General features: G+C 45.0%; 1 protein-coding gene and 1 long non-coding RNA gene across 6 annotated transcripts; one reads left to right on the top strand and one right to left on the bottom strand.

Annotated features, from left to right (window-relative positions):
• Positions 1-513: 513 nt before the first annotated feature.
• On the bottom strand, positions 514-12,648 carry LOC148683464 (uncharacterized). Its single transcript, XR_015947000.1, has 3 exons — positions 12,602-12,648; positions 11,107-11,210; positions 514-5,298 (listed from the first exon to the last, which is right to left on the bottom strand). It is a non-coding gene; the product is annotated as an uncharacterized LOC148683464 (long non-coding RNA).
• A 32-nt stretch (positions 12,649-12,680) lies between these two features.
• On the top strand, positions 12,681-18,235 carry LOC148683463 (claudin-4-like). Of its 5 annotated transcripts, XM_088657741.1 has the most exons (4): positions 12,682-12,789; positions 13,983-14,175; positions 16,660-16,737; positions 17,209-18,235. In XM_088657741.1, the coding sequence occupies exons 2-4, from the start codon at positions 14,144-14,146 to the stop codon at positions 18,050-18,052; spliced, it is 954 nt and encodes a 317-aa protein (XP_088513867.1). In that variant the 5' UTR covers positions 12,682-12,789; positions 13,983-14,143; the 3' UTR covers positions 18,053-18,235. The 5 variants fall into 5 exon arrangements, with proteins under 5 accessions (XP_088513869.1, XP_088513870.1, XP_088513867.1 ...); XM_088657743.1 differs by lacking the exon at positions 16,660-16,737 and having other exon boundaries at positions 12,681-12,789; XM_088657744.1 differs by lacking the exon at positions 16,660-16,737 and having other exon boundaries at positions 12,681-12,789; positions 13,983-14,196.
• The last annotated feature ends 2,130 nt before the right edge of the window (positions 18,236-20,365 follow it).

Genomic DNA, 20,365 nt, shown 5'->3' with positions numbered 1-20,365 from the left:
TTGCCAGTACATATTGCACTTTTTTTGTGTCATGCCTTTTCTGATCATGAGCGTAGAAGCACAGAGCACCTTGACATTAGTTTTTTTGTAGGCCTTTTTGGCTAAAAGCCAAAAAGCCACAAACAATTAAACAAATATTTGCTGGTTTCCTTTTCAACAGGACTTCACTGTCAGTGTTTTCAGGGAGGAGTGCCTAGAGGCAAATTCAACTGGCTCCAGATCCTATTGGATGGTTTTGTCCAATATCGTGGCTTGCATCCAATGAAGTTCTATTCAGGGTCGGTCCATTGAAATCAACAGGAGAGGACAGTAGTTTGGGGGTAGCAGAGCACCTATGTTGCAAGTGAAAGGTCCTGGATTCCATCCCCTCCATCTCAAGGTTAGCTCTGGGAGAGACACCTGTCTGAAATCCTGTAGAGGTGCTGCCAGTCAGTGTAGACAATACTGAGCTAGATGGACCAACAGTCTGACTCAGTACAAGGCAGCTTCCTAATGGAAATGAATCAGGCTGCATACATACCATTTATTTATTTTACAATATTTATATACCCACAAGCAGTTTACAAAAAGAATAAAAAATAACATTAACAGTAAAATCAGTTAAAAACTATTTAAAACATTCAAAAACGTTTATCATCAATGATCACCTGGATCATAAAAACTGGATTAAAACACATGCCAACATTCTACATATCTGGAGACGCATGCCTAAACAAAAATGTTCGTTTCCCCCAAAGGATCCTGGCAACTGTAGTTTACCCTCACAGAGTTACAGCACCCTTAACAAACCACAGTTCCCAGGATTCTTTGGGAGAAGTCATATGTTTTGAATGAACAGTGTGCATGCAGTCTAACTTGGATCCATGTTGGATGAAACCCTTTGTTCACCGTGTAGCTTGCTCTATTGTCTCCCCTTGCTCCAAGAAAGAAGGTGTCAGGAATAGTTAAATCCTCATTAGCCCTGTCTTTTTAGCAATCCCAGCTTCTTTGACACACTCTTAGATGCCTGACATTCATTCCTCTCTAAAGGAGTTGCATGCCGTGTTGAGAACAAAACTGCATTTTATTAGCGGAGAAAAGAAGACTTTTTTTATAATAAAAAAATAGATGGTACCACCCCTCTAGGATTCCATTGGCTGTAAGCAGAACAAAGATTTACTAGCAATTCACTGCTTGAAAAGGGGGGGGGGAGAAGCAGTGGCCTTTGTTTGGAATGTTTATCACTATAATTTTTAGATAAAAATATTTAGTGGCATCATTCATGCTTATTTTAGTCAAACTTGTGACAGAGACTGGATCAGTTCTATACTGGTTTCCCCCCCCCCCCAAGCAGCAAATATCAGTGCTGCCATGTACATACCTAAGGTCCTTTGCACCCTTGGAAAGGAGTTGTATCAGCACGTACACACACACAACCCAAGGAAAATCACTTTATTGCAATAGCCACATTGGAAATTACTATATTTAACGTGACCAAAATACTTGAAGCATCGGGGGGGGGGGAGTAGGAAGGGAGGAAAAGATCGCACACCTTTGTGCTGCAGTGTGAGAAGGATGGCAAGCGCCTCCCATGTTTTATTTCACCGCAGCAGCAGTGTCACATCGCCACATACATCTATGTCGTACACCTATGATGGGCGCTGGTTTCGCCAACTCCAGTAATGCCTCTGTACACAACATGCATTTTAAGCACAATCCCCTCCCCAAAGAATCATGGGAACTGTAGCTTACCCCTCACAGAACTGCAATTCCCGGCACCCTTAACAAACAACAGTTTGCAGCATCCCGGGGGGGGGGGTGTCCTTCAAATGTGCTTTATGGTGTGCACTGATGTTCTGCTGATTCTGAAAGGACACTTTAGCATTTGATCTTTGTTCCAGGAATATGCAGCTGTCCCATATGGGGATTGAACCTGCAACCTTGGCGTTATCAGAACCACGCTGTAACCAACTGAGCTATTGTGTTGCCAGGGAAACAGCCAGTAGATGGTGCTCCTGTTTTCAATGTAACTGTAGCTTTTATTATTTACATCTGCCGCAACATCCTGGCTTGGCCAGCTATCAAACACCTGTCCGTATTAGAAAGAAGGAAGTGACCTTGCTCTGGACCATCTGCAGAGATAAAGAGGGAATGCAAGCGGAGGCTGACCTTGCCCTGTGCCCACTCATGTGCCGACTTCAAAGTACGTATGGGGAAATGATTACAGCATAAACCACCTGCTGCTATCGGCTTGGCACAGGACCCTCACTATGAACTACGGTATATAAGAGACAGCAGTTTGATAAGACATTGAGATCTTGATATGAATTCCGTAATGTGAACATAGGTTGTGAGCCTAAAATTGTCTGCCCACCTGAAGCACCAGGGATCTCCAACGGCTGGGGAAGACATGCAGCTGAAACTATTCTGTGATTTTATCTATTATTTCTTTGCTTATTGCCTATGTTATTAGCTTTATATTTCACATTAGTTATTATTGGCTTTATAGTTTATGTTAGTTACTAGATTCTATTCTATATGTTAATTATATGTATGTCTCTTTGGTAACATTTGCCTAATAATAATAATAATAATAATAATAATAATAATAATAATAATTGTATTATTTATACCCCGCCCATCTGGCTGGCTCCCAACAGAACACTAAAAACAGAATAAAATTTCAAACATTTAAAACTTCCCTAAACAGGGCTTTCTTCTCCTAATGGTCTGCTGGTCCTCCATCCACTAAGATCCAAAGAACATCTTTTTCCTTGCATAGTGACCACCCCTGACCAAGGTGAGCAAACATTACAGCTATCCAATGCAAAGGCCTGCCATTTAAATTTTAATACTGCATTTTAATCTGTATTTTAATTAATTGTTTTTATGTTTTATTGTAATTCTGTTGATGTCAGCCGCCCTGAGCCCGGTTTCTGACTGGGGAGGGCGGGGTATAAATAAAAATTTATTATTATTATTATTATTATTATTATTATTATTATTATAGCTGAATTAACTAAAGGGTCTTAATTGCTTCGGCAGCTGACAAAAACTACATGAGGTTTATGGTGGTTATGCTACCCAAATCACATCTTGTAGCTATGGAAATAAATCAGTAGCAGCCCCTTCTGATATTCAAGCCAATACTGTAATAGCATACTGTTCTTCAGTTCACTTTGGTGTTGTTCAAGGAATGTCAGTATGGAGAATCTTTTGGGCTATATAGAAAGGCCCCCCCTTTCTATATGGAGTGTGTGTGCCCCCCCACGCACGCACACATCTTCTCATTCCTAACAGGGTCAGAAGGTTAATCAGTTAACTGAAGGCCTTTTCATATATATATTTCAATGTAATGTACAATCATTCATTAAAATAACTAAATTTGGCTTTAAAACAATACAAATAAACACCCAAGGCACAGACCTAATTTCCACCTCCCCTCATCCAGCTAGAGAAGCTTGTCTTCAATAGATTCTGGAAACTACAAATAGCTGTCATATCTTGATAGGGATGCTTTTCCAAAAAAATTGTCAATGGATCCCCAAAACACATAGAATCATAGAGTTGGAAGAGACCACAAGGGCCATCCAGTCCAACCCCCTGCAAAGCAGGAAACACCATCAAAGCATTCTTGACATACAGTGGTACCTCTACTTATGAATTTAATGCGTTCCGATCGCACATTCGTAAGTCGAAAAAATTGTAAGTTGAATCCCATAGGAATGCATTGGGAGAAAAAAATCGTAAGTCGAAGCAACCCTATCTAAAAAATTGTAAGTAGAAAAAATCCTATCTAAACAGCATCCAAGATGGCGGACGGAGCTCTATTCGTAAGTAGAAACATTCGTAAGTAGAGTTATTCGTAAGTAGAGGTACCGCTGTATGCCTGTCAAGCCTCTGCTTAAATACCTCCAAAGAAGGAGACTCCACCACACTCCTTGGTAGCAAATTCCACTGCTGAACAGCTCTTACTGTCAAGAAGTTCTTCCTAATGTTTAGGTGGAATCTTCTTATCTTCTTTCTTGTAGTTTGAATCCATCACTCCGTGTCCGCTTCTTTGGAGCAGCAGAAAACAACCTTTCTCCCTCCTCTATATGGCATTCTTTAATATATTTGAACATGGCTATCATATCACCCCTTAACCTTCTCTTCTCCAGGCTAAACATGCCCAGCTCCCTAAGCCGTTCCTCATAAGGCATCGTTTCCAGGCCTTTGACCATTTTGGTTGCCCTCCTCTGGACATGTTCCAGCTTGTCAGTATCCTTCTTGAACTGTGGTGCCCAGAACTGGACACAGTACTCCAGGTGAGGTCTGACCAGAGCAGAATACAGTGGTACTATTACTTCCCTTGATCTAGATGCTATACTCCTATTGATGCAGCCCAGAATTGCATTGGCTTTTTTAGCTGCTGCATCACACTGTTGACTCATGTCAAGTTTGTGGTCTACCAAGACTCCTAGATCCTTTTCACATGTACTGCTCTCAAGCCAGGTGTCTCCCATCCTGTATTTGTGCCTTTCATTTTTTTGCCCAAGTGTAGTACTTTATATTTCTCCTTGTTAAAATTCATCTTGTTTGCTTTGGCCCAGTTGTCTAATCTGTTAAGGTCATTTTGAAGTGTGATCCTGTCCTCTGGGGTAGGGGTCAGCAAACTTTTTCAGCAGGCGGCCGGTCCACTCTCTCTCAGACCTTGTGGGGGGCCGGACTGTATTTTTTTTTAATTAAAAAAAGAACGAATTCCTATGCCCCACAAATAACCCAGAGATGCATTTTAAATAAAAGGGACACATTCTACTCATGTAAAAACACCAGACAGGCCCCACAAATAACCCAGAGATGCATTTCAAATAAAAGGACACATTCTACTCATGTAAAAACATGCTGATTCCCGGACAGTCCGCGGGCCGGATTTAGAAGCTGATTGGGCCGCATCCGGCCCCCGGGCCTTAATTTGGGGACCCCTGCTCTGGGGTATTAGCCACTCCTCCCAATTTGGTGTCATCTGCAAACTTGCTCAGGATGCCCTCAAGCCCATCATCCAAGTCATTGATAAAGATGTTGAATAAGACTGGGCCCAAGACAGAACCCTGTGGCACCCCACTAGTCACTACTCTCCAGGATGAGGAGGAGCCATTGATGAGCACCCTTTGGGTTCGGTCAGTCAGCCAGTTACAAATCCACTGAATGGGAGCATTGTCTAGCCCACATTTTACCAGCTTCTTTACAAGAATATCATGGGGCACCTTGTCAAAGGCCTTGCTGAAATCAAGATAGGCTACATCCACAGCGTTCCCTTCATCTACCAGGCTTGTAATCCTGACAAAAAAATGAGATCAGATTAGTCTGACATGACTTATTTTTCAGAAACCCATGCTGACTTTTAGTGATCACAGAGTTTCTTTCTAGGTGCTCACAGACTGTTTGCTTAATGATCTGCTCTAGAATCTTTCCTGGTATTGATGTCAGGCTGACAGAGATTTCCCAGTCACAGATATCAGATAATAAGTTATCTCTTTTGATAACGCGCAACAGGCTCTTTAAACACTAAAATGAGAATCAGTGAGAATCAATCCAATGTAACTGGTTTCTTCAGCCCTGTAAAACTCCACAGGATCATCTGTACTGCAGAAACGGATCCCTTTCTCCTCCTTCTCCAACTGCTGATAACATGCATGAGCGAAGGACAGAAGAGAGACCCCTGGGAGGGAGTTCCCACAGCGAGGCCCCCAGGCACAAAGCAATGTTCTTTCCATGGTTAAAAAGAAAAACAACCTTCCAAGCATGTTTCAGCCAGTGGGGTGTGAATAGAGCTTCTGTGCAGGGGGGGGGGCGCGCTTCCCCCATTGCCATTCATAATGAACCCAGGAGTGTAAGAAGTTACTATAGCAATAGCTGCAGAATGTGCCTGGGAGGAAATGTGATGTGATTGAATCCTATCCAAAAATAGAAATGGAAACAGTCTGGAAGTTTCCCAAAACACATGACAACCTTAACTGCCACTGTGTGTAATCCTATACATGTCTACTAAGAAAAGCCCCATTATGTTCGATGGAGCCAATAAATTGTAAATTGCCCTTGAGATGAAGGTTCTTTCACAGGAGTCTTGGACACCCTGTAGGAATTGGGATTCCTTTATAAGAGAACGTCAAACGAAATACTCACCCAAGACCTACGTATATTAGATATAGTGGCATCTTTTTAAAGTGTCGTTGGGAAGGGGGGAGTGGTGTCCTCGTTAGCCTCTCTTTGACCAAAATCCTCCACAGATAATTGCAGTTTTACTACTATCATTTTCTTTTCTTCTTAAAAAAATTTTTTTTTTCCGCAAAATAGATGGCAAAGGGTTTTTTTTAATGCAGTAAGTATGCTATGGGTGACATGCAGCATAGTGCAAGTGGGATTCCTCTGAGGCAAAGGGGCTTCTCCTTCCTGTCCCGTCCCTCCACCCCCCAGCCCCAGACCCAGCCCCAGCCCCTTACATAACACCTAAGTTTGCTCTGAAGGAAACAGGTTTTGGGTGCTTTGTGGGGTCATAGAATCATAGGGTTGGAAGAGACCATGAGGGCCATCCAGTCCAACCCCCTGCCAACCATGGAAAGAAGGGTCTGGAGAGGAAGAATGAGAAACCAGAAGCCCCGTTGCACAAACAGAAAAACACCACATAGCCTCCAACGTCCTATTCCATGATAATAATTTTACTGTTTATACCCCGCCCATCTGACTGGGTTGCCCCAGCCACTCTGGGCAGCTTCCAACATCTATAATAACATAATTAAACATTAAAAAAACTTCCCTATACAGTGGACGCTCAGGTTGCGAACATGATCCGTGCGGGACGCACGTTCACAACTCGCAGCGTTCGCAACCCACAGCGATGCATCTGTGCACACGTGGGTCACGATTCGGCGCATCTACGCATGCAAAAGCACGATTTAGCATTTCTGCGCATGCACGAGCGCTGAAACCTGGAAATGGCTGTAACCCGAGGTATGACTGTACAGGGCTGCCTTCAGAAGGCTTGTGGTCTGATAACTCCATACCCTCCAATATTTCTCAGTTGAAAATAGGGATGTCCTAAGGAAAAGCAGGATATTCCGGGATCAAATCAGAAACCGTGACAGCTTCTGTAAATCCGGAACTGTCCCTGGAAAATAGGGACACTCCACCCTCTAATTTCAGAACCTCACACATAGCCTATCAAGTTAAATTTTGCCACTGTAGCATTTTCTACTTTCTTACATTTTATTATGTTTTGATATGATCGTGGGCCATTTGAGGTCTTTTGTACAGGGCAGGAAATTGTCATACATATTTTGCCTTAGGTAGAACAACAACAAAAAATTTTTCTTTTCATTCGTCCCAGATCTATTTTGAACTAGGTGTCATGAATGTACAGTGGTACCTCCAGTTGCGAACGGGATAACGGGATCCGTTCCAGAGCTCTGATCGGATCCCGAGGAATTCGCAACCGGAGGTGCTGCTTCTGCGCATGTATGTGCAGCAAAACCCGGGATACTTCCAGATTTGTCGCGTACTAACCAGAGGTGAATGTAAGTAGAGCATAGCTGTCAACTTCTGCATGGAAAAATAAGGGATCAGCAGACTCACCCAGTAGCGCGGCACCGGAAGTCGTTTCTGCGCAGAGGCGATTTTCAGCAGCACTCGGCAAGTGAGCGAGCAGCCAGCCACCGAACAAGGCGTTTTACCGGGCGGCGGCTGGCTGCTTGCTCGCGCCGGGGGGGGGGGGCGGCCGCCAAGTGGAGCCTCCCTGGCCAGCAGGGAGGGAGAGGAACTGCTTCCTTGGAAATCCAGTAAATTTACAGGGTATTTAACAAGTCGGGGGTGCGGCGGGAAACGGATTTAAATCCGGGGGTTTCCCGCTAAAAACGGGAGGGTTGACAGCTATGAAGTGGAGTTACCACTGTATATGAATAGATCCCACCACCTAATGCTTTGCTAAGAGGACCAGTCTTGTAGCCTTGCTTATGTATGGTGCAGAGATTTTTGTATGTGGCATATTATGCGTCTTCTAATGAAACAGGGCAGCTTTCTCCACAAAATAGGGAGGAGGGGCAGGTGTTGTGTCTGCGCAGCAAGCAATTATTCCCGGGAAAGCCTGGTTGCCTTGGTAACCAGTCATCAAGCCAAGGCCTTTGCAGTATCTGTCAAGCTGAGCCTTCCTCTCATTTTTGTCCTCTTCTTCACGGTAGCAAAAGGGTCTTGCCTCCCAGGCAGACAGCCAGTTCGGTGAAGAAATGAGCAAGCTCCTTCAGATGTGGGTTGTTCAGAAGGCCTGACAGGCGTTGCACCGCTCTGAGATATAGGGAAAGACCTCTTAAAATGTCACCAGGAGGGGGGGTGACATCTGTACCGCACCTGGTTTTAGCATTCAGCAAAGTGGGCAACTGCCTCCAGTAGTGATAGCAGCGCCCCCCCCCCCCCAGCTATTCCTCCTGAGCCCCTTGGCGCTACCCTTCTCAGGAGAATGGCTGTATGTACCACCTGACTATCCTGCACCCTCACAGCTACTGTGCTGCCCTTAGAGGACCCTGTTCCTTTGCTAATATGGAAATAAGGACCAGTTGTTTTGGGGAATGTTTGGTGCAGCTGGAAAGCAGATAATGTGCGGTTGGAAAAAAATGGGAGGCGGAAACATGTTGGGAGCATGTCTTTATATAATAATTCCCTTTCCTTGGGGAAACAAAGAAACACATTCTCTTTTGTGTGAGAATGGTAGGAATCTCTAGGAAACACTATGGACACTTATTTAAAAGTAACCCCACCAAAATCAATGGAATTTACTTCCAAATAGATATGGAAGTTAAGATTTGCTGAATACTCATGAGCTGTTTCCATAGAAACATGGTTGATTCCGTCGCTTGCATGTGTACTCCACTATGAGGAGTTTCTACCTTCAAATAATGTAGAATATACATACACATATCTCTTTAGTCATCTGGCAAATATTGAAAATTATGCCATGATGCTTCAATGCCTATGTTCCACCTCCACTGTTGGAGGCAGTATATGGTACTTCTGAATGTCAGTGGTTGGGAATCACAAGTGTGGCAAGTCCTGCTTGTAGGCTCCTCGCAGGCTTCTGATTGGCCACAAAGAGAACATGATGATGAACCAGATGGACCTTTAGCCAGATCCAGAAGCCAGGCTTTTCCTATGTACTTATGCACTGGGACAAAAAGAACCAACCTCATTCCACTTCTTGCAAAGAAGGCAGACTTGCATTCTGGTCTTTCTAATCATGCCAGATTTTATCAAGGAAGGCTAACATATAAAGCAGCTGTGCCTTCTATTTCAGCTTTTAAAAAGCAGGTGCACTACGGTAGGACTGAGATGCGACCTCCTCCCAGTTAAAAAAAACAAAAAGAAACTCTGCATAAATCACAGGTTTCTAAAGCAGATTCGGAACTAGGAGTTAACTTGAGAATACACACACACAGAGAGAGAGAGAGAGAGAGAGAGAGAGGATCAGTTCCCAAACAGAAAGAGTAGCTACAGATCTTGCATGCATAATTCATTATGGATTATGCTCCCAGCATTGGAAATTAATTATGTGTAATTAATGTCAATTTGAGATGCCCTGCCTGGCTTTGAATTTCATCCAAGCAGTCCTGGGTGGGAAACAACAACAAGACTTCTGATAGGTGACCCAGAATGAGGCCATCACATCCCAATACAGTGGTACCTCTGGTTAAGAACTTACTGTAATTCATTCCGGAGGTCTGTTCTTAACCTGAAACTGTTCTTAACCTGAACCACTTTAGCTAATGGGGCCTCCCGCTGCTGCCGCGCCGCTGCCTCACGATTTCTGTTATCATCCTGAAGCAAAGTTCTTAACCTGAGGTACTATTTCTGGGTTAGTGGAGTTTGTAACCTTAAGCATTTGACACTATCGACCATAAAATCCTTCTGGACCTTCTAGAGGGGATGGAAGCTGGGGGCACTGTCCTACAGTGGTTCCGCTCCTTACTCCTGGGCCGTGTTCAGAAAGTGGTGGTAGGGGATGAGTGTTCAGACCCCTGGGATCTCACTTATGGGGTGCCTCAGCGTTCTGTCCTCTCCCCCATGCTTTTTAACATCTACATGTAGCCACTGGGAGAGATCATAAGGGGGTTTGGGCTGGGTGTTCATCAGCATGCGGATGATACCCAGCTCTACCTCTCTTTCAAATCAGAACCAGTGAAGGCAGTGAAGGTCCTGTGAGTGTCTGGAGGCGGTTGGAGGATGGATGGCGGCTAACAAGACAGAAGTACTGTTTGTGGGGAACAGGAGGCAGGCAGGTGTGGAGGACTCCCTGGTCCTGAATGGACCAGGTGCGCAGCCTGGGAGTCATTTTGGACTCACAGCTGTCCATGGAGGAGCAGGTCAATTCTGTCTCCAGGGCAGCTGTTTATCAGCTCCATCTGGTACGCAGGCTGAGACACTACCTGCCCACAGACTGTCTCACCAGAGTGGTGCATGCTCTGGTTATCTCCTGCATGGATTACTGCAATGCGATCTACAGAATGCGGCTAGATTGGTGATTGGGAGCGGCCATCGAGGCCACATAACACTGGTCTTGAAAGACCTACATTGGCTCCCAGTACGTTTCCGAGCACAATTCAAAGTGTTGGTGCTGACCTTTAAAGCCCTAAACGGCCTCGGTCCAGTATACCTGAAGGAGCGTCCCCACCCCCATTGTTCTGCCCAGACACTGAAGTCCAGTGCCAAGGGCCTTCTTTCGGTTCCCTCGTTGCGAGATGCCAAGTTGCAGGGAACCAGGCAGAGGGCCTTCTCGGTAGTGGCACCGACCCTGTGGAACGCCCTCCCACCAGATGTCAAAGAGAAAAACAACTACCAGACTTTTAGAAGACATCTGAAGGCAGCCCTGTTTAGGGAAGCTTCTAATGTTTAATAGATTATTGTATTTTAATATTCTGCTGGAAGCCGCCCAGAGTGGCTGGGGAAACCCAGCCAGATGGGCGGGGTATAAATAAATAAATAAATAAATAATAATAATAATAATTACACTGTTTTTGTTCAGTTTTTACCCAGTAAAGCGTGATCAGAAGCTTTCTCTCTGGATTCCCTCTGCATTACTTAAGTGATCTTGCTTACAGTACATACCTTTAATACATCTAGCTCAGACAGAATACACTGATCAGCAACAGCTCTTCAACATTTTAGACTGGGACATTCCCAGCCTTACTTGGAGATGTTGAAAATGGGACCTATAAGCAAACCAGACGTTCTATCACTTAGCTATAATTCTTCTTCTAGGGGACATATATGTTTCAGTCTCTATTAGCTGGTTTAAGTGTCAACATTTTGCTGAAATCCACCATAACATAAAATGGGGGGGGGGGGAATGTTTGGATCAAGATCTGCTGTGGAAGCCATGGGTCTGTGAGCCAGTGAGGCAGCCAAGCCAAAGGGACATTGGGACAACTAACTAAACAGCCTCTTGTTATTTATTAATGGCTTGAACAATGCACTAATGATGTCAGGGCAGGATTCTCCCCTACGCTGAATACAGCAGAACAATGGGGCCTTAGTTTCAGCTGGGTTAGGGTCAGGGCACTTCAACAAGGAGCACAATGGCTCATAGGAGGCCACTTCTTGTAGATCCAACTCCTGTAGTGCAGGCCAGGTGACTTGGGACAGTCCACCCAAGGCACCTTTGCTGGCATCCTTGATGAAGACTGGTTGAATCGGGACACTGTACTTGTCCTCAGTTGCCTTTGCTTAATGAGTTTTTAGTGCACCGGACCTTACTTAATATGCTAGTTAATACAATGAGTAATTAATCAATTACCCTGGAGGGTATAGTCAGCCAATTTCATACATACTGCTTTTGCTAAATGGAGTCCATTTTGTTCCCCTTTTCCTCATTCTAACTAACCTATCACATTTGGCCAATCTCTCCCTTAGCTCTAGAGAAGCCGCCTTAACCACCACCACACGGTTCCATCCAGCACCCTGTGATTAACAACATCACCAGCAGAACACAATTTCAAGCCAGCTTCTCTATTATTTCTTTGCAAGCAAGGGTGCCATTTCCTTCCAATGATCCACTGTTCTCTAAAATTATTAGTGTCTGGAAAATTATCTGTCCCTCTTAATGCTTGCTCCCTCACATGGCATATTTATTATTATTTTTGCCAGCCAAGTTAAGTGCACATTCTTACCGCTAGGCTTGTTTTTCATGCATGTCTAATCACTACCGTTTAATCGATTCTTTTTTCTATTTCAAAAGGTTTCGATAAGGAAGGGTTTTTAAATTAAAAGAGAGAGAGAAAAGGAAAAAGCTAAGGTTGCCATGTATCCGGATTTCCCTAGACCCGCCCTCTTTTTCATGGTGAAAATTTCTGTCTGGGGGAATTTTTTTTTTTGTCTTCCTCCTGTTCCTCTCCGTCTTTTTAAACTTTCCTCCCTCCGGCCAGCACAGTTGCTACAAGCAAATGCTTCCGGTTCCCAAGCGAACACCGCTTTGTTGCGTGGCCAGCTGCCTGCTACTCGGAACGCCGCTTGGCCTTTCCCCATCCCGTTCCTTCCCCAGCCTCCCCTGCCCCGCTTTGCTTCGAGTAGAATCCGGAAGTGGTTGTAAAGTATTTTACCTTACCTCTAGGGTGCCTCCTCCTCCTCCTCCTCCTCCTCCTCCTCCATCGCTGCTAAAATAAAAAAAATCCTTCAGTAGCACCTTAAAGACCAACTAAGATGCTACTGAAGGATTTTTTTTATTTTACTTCGACCCAGACCAACACGGCTACCTACCTGTACTCATTGCTGCTGTCAGGGAAGGAGCCACAGGTGGGGGGTGGGGGAGGGAGAGAGGGAGGGAGGGGGGTCATTTAGGGCTGCGGGGCTTCCCTCCTCCTGCACCCTGTGGTACATAGGTTGTTTTTCATGGGGCGGGGGGGGGGGGGACAAAGACAGAGGAAGAAGGAGACACCCCACTTAAGAGGGGAGGGAGGGAGGGAGAAGGCTTTGAGGGGGGGTCTCGGAGGGAGTCGTTCTGTGGGGTGATGCGTCTTTGGGGAGGTTGGTAATGGGAGTTGTTCTTGTGATGGTGGTGATCTTGGGGTGTTCATCTTCGAGGGGGTGGTCTTTGGGGGGTTGGTCATGGGAGTTGCCCCCCCCATATTTGAGCCAATAACATTAGGAAGATTGGCAGCAGCGACATGAGCCCCACGCCAATGCAAGGAGGTCTGGAATTCCCACGGGCGCAAATCCCCCACTCCCGTTGCGCTTGGGAGAGGGTGGCGGGCATGCTTCCTCGCAAGGAAGCTTGTGGCGGAGTTTGCAGCTGCACAGCAGGCATGTGGGCCAAGCAAACACGGCATTTTGGATGCTTTAGTTGAGATTCCTGCATTGCACGGGGGTTTGACTAGATGACCCCTGGAGTCCCTTCTAACTTTACACTTCTAGGTGTCCCCGTTTTTGCCCTTAAAAATATGGCAACCCTATAAGCACTTGTTTAGAACCTACTAAGGCTTGAACCTTTAAAGTAAGGATACATCTTTGATCCAACAGGTGGCTTTGATCACTTTGCAAGGCTCCACCTGTGAGGAAGGTAACTGACCACCTAGGGTTGCCATATCTTTTTTTTAAAAAAAAATATGATTTTTATTGATTTTCAAAAATGAAAATATAAGGATTTTTTAAAAAACAAAAAACAAAGGAGAAAGAAGGAAAGACAAAATAGTTACATCATAATATCATAAAAATTCCACATGTCAAGATTACTCTGAATCTCATGACTTCCCTCCCATCCCGTCCATAGTTCCTACTACTGTACACATACATTCAGGCACACACGCCAACAAGCTACTGTTGCTATTTTCTTGCATTTCTTATGCCCCTTGTCTAAAACTAAGGAACTGTTAGTTACTGAAGCTGGGGGAGATTTTTGTTTGTGTGTGTGTGAGGGGGAGGAAGATTTTTAAGAAGACAAACAGTCATGCAAAAGTGTTTCCTTACTTTTTGCCACTGATTTATTTCAGGAAGATAATGGGCAGCAAGTTAAAGCTACGGGTTCCTCTGAATGTTCCTCAGAGGAAGGAGATAGAGATGATGCAGGAAGATATGGGCTGCAAGTTAATGAAAGGAGCCCCCACCCCGCCCCTGGCTCCCCCGAACATTCCTCAAGTCACCCCAGGGTGCCATGGAACCCTGGTTGAAAACAAATGGTTTAAGGTGAATTCTGGCTATGAAAAGGTGAAAGCGAAAGAGTCTCTCTCTCTCCCCCCCCCCCCGGTTGTGCTGCAGTATCAGGGACGGGCAGGGGTCTGAAGGGTGGGCAGTGGAGACAGGGGGTGGGTGGGTGGGATGATGGTGCAGGGCAGGGGTCAGCAAACTTTTTCAGCAGGGGGCTGTGATTTACACTGTCCCTCAGACCTTGTGGGGGGGGCGCACTATATTTTGGGGGGGAAATATGAACGAATTCCTATGCCCCACAAATAACCCAGAGATGCATTTTAAATAAAAGGACATATTCTACTCATGTAAAAACATGCTGATTCCTGGACCGTCCACGTGGCCGGATTTCAAAGGCGATTGGGCCGCATCCGGCTCCCGGGCCTTAGTTTGGGGTCCCTGGTCCAGGGGAAGGGGCCAGTAAATTGTGGGGTTTGTTGCCACCCATGAGGCAGAAGGAAGAGGAAGAGTCTGGGCAGTCAGAGATAGGAGAAGGGGAGGCAGGGGTAGAGTTGCACGAAGGTGCAGAGGGGGAAGAGACAGAGTCTGGCCATTAGAATCTCCTCCACCCCCTACCCCACTGTCTCCAAAGATGAGGAGGGGTTTAACATGGCAGGAGCTACACAGGAGAAGTTAGTTGCCAGTTTCCTGTGCACACTATGCCAGAAGGGAGGGTTTAAATGTGCTGATGGAGCTGTTGGTCCAACTGTCTGCGTCAGAGGACAAGTAAAAAAAAAAAAAGATGCCTAGCTAGCTATTTAGCAGGAGCAGTGCATGTAATTCTTGCACCTTAGGAACTGATGTAGTCAAGTGCTTTGCCAATAAAGGAATAAACTTCCAATTGTGTATCTCAGTGGTTTTCAACCAGGGTGCCTTGAATGATGGTGAGGGGTGCTGTGGCCAACACTGGCCTCTAACCCTCTTTCTTTCCCTCCCTCCCTCCCTCCTCTGATGCCCTCTTGCATCTCTGCCTCCCAAAAGCTTGCACAGCTTGCAAAGCAGTGTTTTCCTCCACCATATGCAAACTGTGGATCTGTGTGGTAGTGAAGAGTTAGAAGTTGCACTGCGTGTGTTACTACTGTGTAACTTTTATACTGACAAAAGAACCAGATTAGTCTTTGGATTGTGTCCTTTGTGGGGAGATCTTTAGAATAGCATATGAAGTGCGGGTGGGTTCATGCATGACCCAAGACTGAGATTCAGCTCAAAAAGGATTGATTGGAACATCAAGAAGAGTAAGGATGGCAAACGGGGCACTCAGCCCACGCCTAAGGTACAAACTCTGTGCTATTTTTCTAGAAAAAGAAGTGCTGGAACTCACAACGATCGTCTTCCTTGTTCTCTTATAATGGCAACAGTGCCAACCTGAGAAGTGCTGGAACTAAGTTCCAGTTTTTATTGCTGCCATAAATACAATTCTGCCCCTTACATTTTCCCACAGTGATTTATAGCTAGGAATGACTTTGACAGAAGACCACAGGTATTTAGGAACAGATTTCCCTGTACTGTACAACACTGCAAAATTGTTATCCATACAGAGGGGCGGTGGGTTGGGTGCCCACATCTTCCACACTGCCCCAAACGGTCCATCCACCACCTCTCCCTCAGCTGTAGGGTGGCTGAGTGGGAGGAGGCAGGCAGACGCCCCGGAGGCCCCGCGGAGCGTCCTGCCTCCCGCCCCGCAAGCAGCTGGCCCCGTCCCCATGAGCAGCTGGCCCTGCCCCTGGGTGCAGGGCACGCACACCGCCCCAGGCGCCCAATCGGCTTGCTCCACCGCTGAGGGCGGTCTCCCATTCAAGGGTTCGTATTGGGATTGCTGGATATTTCCAGTCCCACGTTTTACAAGGGAAGAAATCCCCATGAGCATGTTCAGAAAAAGTCTCCATAGAAGACTTGTAAATCTACTGATTCAAAGATCCCCCCATCATGAATTTACAAAGTGGCCCTAAATTAAACAAGAAATTATTTCACAGTACCAGACGTCTCCACACCTCTGCCAGACTAATATGGAGATAATACTTGCCTGTCCCCATAGAGTTTTTTTATAAAACTTTTCATTTTTAGAAAAGGGAGACTGGACTAGTCAGATCCACCAGTACTATTGAATAAAGTTGCTGTAATTCAAAGGGGTGTTCAAACCCAATGGAAACAACTAAATATTTGTTTATTTGTGTATTAGTTTATTTCAAATCTTGCTTGCTCATTCCTTTGGAACTGGCAGCTGGGGAGTTTATTTCCACATTTTGTATCCAATCTTTGCATAAGCTTACTTCTGACAGAAAAGTGTCTTTTAAAAGTTGCAGAATCGCACTGGTATTTGAATGCATACTGCCTCCAAGCAGTTGCCAAATGTTCCAAACAACCAGTACCCTGGAGTTATGATTTGTGTTGTTCCGAGCGTTCAAAGCAAGCTGCATTCTAACTGCCTCAGAACTCCAAGGAGCAGTTGCTACGGTGCTCAGACCTGCCTCACTCTTCTCTTAGGTCAGACACTGGAAGAGAGAGACCTGGAGAAATTCCTTGCCCTGGAAAAAGACTGGTTGAAGAACTGATTTATTTGACGTAGGTGCATATATGCAGCGCTCCTCAGTTCCCCACCAACATAGCAGTGTTTTCTCAGACAGGAACAAATAGACGTTTTTAAATTTCCTTTTGTCCTGTCTGAGAGCCACTTTGTAGGCTTTTCACATTGTGTGTGTGTGTGTGTGTGTGTGTGTGTGTGAGAGAGAGAGAGAGAGAGAGAGAGAGAGAGAGAGAGAGAGAGAGAGAGAGTGTGTGTGTGTGTGTGTGAGAGAGAGAGAGAGAGAGAGAGAGAGAGAGAGAGAGAGAGAGAATTTGGACTAAAGTCAGAAAGGATTCTTTCCTGAACAGTAGCTGTATTGGTCTGCTGCACCAAACTTCCTTTCCAGGGTAGAATGCATAACTTTGGTGGGATCATGCCTGACATCACTATTAGCTCAAACTTTAGGAGATGTCCCTATGATACTGTGCCTAAGTATCTAACGGTTATCTTTTGTCTGTGTTTTTCTCCAGCATGCCTTCCATCGCAAGACTTCCGAGCAGTGAAGCTGAAATTCCACCCCAGGGGCATCACGGCTCCTTCCCCGTCCGACTGCTGTGCAGGGTCTCCTGCATGCAACTAGGTGCCTTTGTCCTGGCTGTTCTGGGCTGCGTAATGAGCATCTGGTCATCTGCCAACCCTGAATGGAGAGTCTGGCAGGTCATGGGCAGCAACCAACAGGGCACTGTGGTCATTGGCACCTGGAGCGCCTGTTCCGTGCAAAGCATTACAAAAGAGAAAATTAACACGGTATGCGCACGCTTAAATGACGAGGAGACCATACCAGCTGAAATCCTCATGGCCCAGGACTTGATGCCCTTGGCCTCAGTTGCCAATGCAGTGACCGTTCTGTGCATGGCCTTTGCGCTATTTAACATCTTTGAGCCGGGAAAAGCCGACAATTTCATCGCCACCTTCTTTTCAATTGGAGCAATGATGATCTTCGGAGTGGGTACATGCGTACTTATTTCCATTTTGTGGAACCTTCATTCTGTATTAACAAATGAAGGAATTCAACTTCCGGAGGTTTTGGAGGTGCCTCCCCTTCCAACAAAGCAAAGGGCTGGAATTTCTATCTACATTGGATTTGTAGCGGCAGCTTCCCAGCTGATAAGTGGAACACTGGTGCTGGGGGAAAAATATTTTTGGGAAATAAACACTTCCAAGCAAAAAGTTTTAAATGACCCAGAAAGTGTTGCAGACACTGAAGACCGAAAACCGAGGATGAAGACTTCTGTGACACTTGAATGTGAAGAAGAAAACTCAACTATTTGGCGGCGATACAAAAGTCATATCAAAACAGAAACCATGCCATAGTCATTAGGAATATTAGGCTTTTTTTAAATAGTAGCATGGGACGTTGTGAATGTCTGTATCCCACCATAGGGTTAACTATAAATAGGGGGGAATAAATGAAAAGTTTAAAACTTATATTTAGGTATTTATTTTATGCTATGTCTCTTTAAGCAATAAAAAGAATGTTATCGCATCGCACACTTATGCTGGAGTGCTTATTTCGCTGCAGATTCTACTGTCTGGTGTGTTTCAAATTTTCTCCATTTCAGAAACACTGCAAATAGCAAAAGGTTCTGGGACATGCTTCGGGTGGGTGGGTGGGTGTTTGCAGTCCGTTTTACAGAGAATGCTGGCCAAGCCTTTGAGTGTCTGTGTGCTGCTCCCAGCCCTGGCCAGCAAGAACAAGAATCAGGGACACCCGGTTCCATTGGTCCAGAGAGACCTGTCCTAGGCCACTTCCAGCTTTAGGCAAAAAAAAAAAAAAGGATGGAACACAAAACAAAATAGCGCCAACACCAAAGAAGTGAGATGTCATTAAATACGATGAAATATCTGCAAACAAAAAAGAACCATGTCTTTTACCAAATCACCTCTCATTTGCTTAAGTTTGAAGCTCTAAGTCTAAGCTGAGAGTGGGTGTCACATTTAGGTCTGCTGCAGGTAGAAACAAGAGGAGAGAAGAATCAAATACCAAAAATATTAAGAAGTGACTAAATCTGAGGCCCACTTTGACGTTGTCCACCTGCAACCCCTCCCCCAAATTGGCCCTGCTTACAGGATTCCTTCAAAAAACCCTGCTGCTGAACACCAAACATGACAGTGGAGTGGGCCCTAAGGCAGAGGTGTAGGAAGGTCAGGTGGTACCCGGTGCAGAAAATTTCTTGTCACCCCCTCCACATTGATATATTATTATTATTATATATAATTTTTGCCTGCAAAAGTGGTTTTACGTTATTTCATATTTTCTTACAAAGGAATGTGGATTCTGGGCCTCTGATAACAAGTAGTCGACTATGGACAGATACCATACTTAAATCTACAGGATGGGTTGTGTTTTGGCTTGTGTTATTTTATTTATATTTTTTGTTTATTTATTTAATAGTTTATTTTTTAAAAAAACCTGCAAAGTGGTTTACCAAACAAAAAACCCCACAGCAGTAAAATCTAGAAAAATTAACAATCCTACTTTAAAACATACAAAAGCTAAAATATTAAGATTAAAATTACTTCCAACTAGGCATGTTTGCCTAAAGAATGCTTTTAGCAGGTGCCGAAAAAGAGTCTAGCAAAGGCACATGCTTTGTTGCAATAGGCAGGGAGTTCCAAAGTGCAGGTGCTGTCACAGTAAACAATGCAGTACAGATATCATGTGGAACCTGTAGTAGTGCTTCAAACTACTGAAGGGGAGGTTTTATTTATTGCGATTTCACCACACTCTGTATTATCTAAAAAGGAAAACGTTTATTTAAAGAACAGGACTGCACAGCAGCAATCTAGTCTCATCATGATCAGTGGGACTTACAGGTGAAACTCAGGAAATTTGAATATTGTCAAAAAGTGCATTTATTTCAGTAATGCAACTTATTACTATTTATTTTTCTTTTAATTTTTACAAATGCCTTCTTTTGGAAATTCCACAGTAATAAAGCAAATAGTTACAATAATACAAAAATAAACATCGCTATTGCATTTCATTAATTACATTCCATTTATAATTGACCCACCTAACGACAAATAATTACAATAAAGCATTGACATATCTTGCTTTGCATGTTATGCATCTATCTTATATATTGGTTTCACCTTTTCAGTTGCATTACTGAAATAAATGCTCTTTTCAACGATATTCTAATTTTCCGAGTTTCACCTGTATTCCCGAGCCGCCGGTGCATAAGATGGGCTGCAATCCTATGCACCCCTTGCATCCAAGCCTGCACCAGAGAATTGGAGAGTTGGAAGGGACCCCTGAGGGTCATCTAGCCAAACCCTGGCCTGGGGCTATGCAGGAATCTCAACTAGACCATCCCTAACCGAGTGTGTGGTGTGTGGCTGAGGGAGGGGGGGGGGTCCTAGCTTCATGCAGGGGAGGCTGGGGGCAAAGGGGAGGCCGGCCTGCCTAGTGCCCAGAGTGGCGCTGAGCTGCTCCTCCCGGCGCCATGCGCAGGGAAAACGGGGTGGCAGCGCTGCCATTGTCCCGTGCGCTCCACTTTTGGGGGCAGCAGAGGCTTTTCGGAGGGGGATTGGGGCCCGAAGGGGGTGCGCAGGACAGGCCTCCTCAGCAGCCTGGAAAGCCGGCCTATGTGAAGTAAATGAGCCTAGGCCGAGTAGATTTGG

This window comes from Zootoca vivipara, chromosome 14, assembly GCF_965207765.1.
Source record: "Zootoca vivipara chromosome 14, rZooViv2.hap1.1, whole genome shotgun sequence".
NCBI classification, from domain to species: domain Eukaryota; kingdom Metazoa; phylum Chordata; class Lepidosauria; order Squamata; family Lacertidae; genus Zootoca; species Zootoca vivipara.
The sequence above is the reverse complement of the archived record's forward strand: the minus strand, read 5'-3'. Positions and strand labels throughout refer to the sequence as shown.

What these genes read in the sequence shown, in the direction of transcription:
- LOC148683463 (XM_088657741.1), top strand. Translation starts at nt 14,144, where the DNA reads ATGGAACCCTGGTTGAAAACAAATGGTTTAAG. An exon ending in TTGAAAACAAATGGTTTAAG is followed by an intron (nt 14,176 to 16,659) that starts GTGAATTCTGGC and finishes CTCTTCTCTTAG; the next exon opens with GTCAGACACTGGAAGAGAGA. An exon ending in GAAGAACTGATTTATTTGAC is followed by an intron (nt 16,738 to 17,208) that starts GTAGGTGCATAT and finishes GTTTTTCTCCAG; the next exon opens with CATGCCTTCCATCGCAAGAC.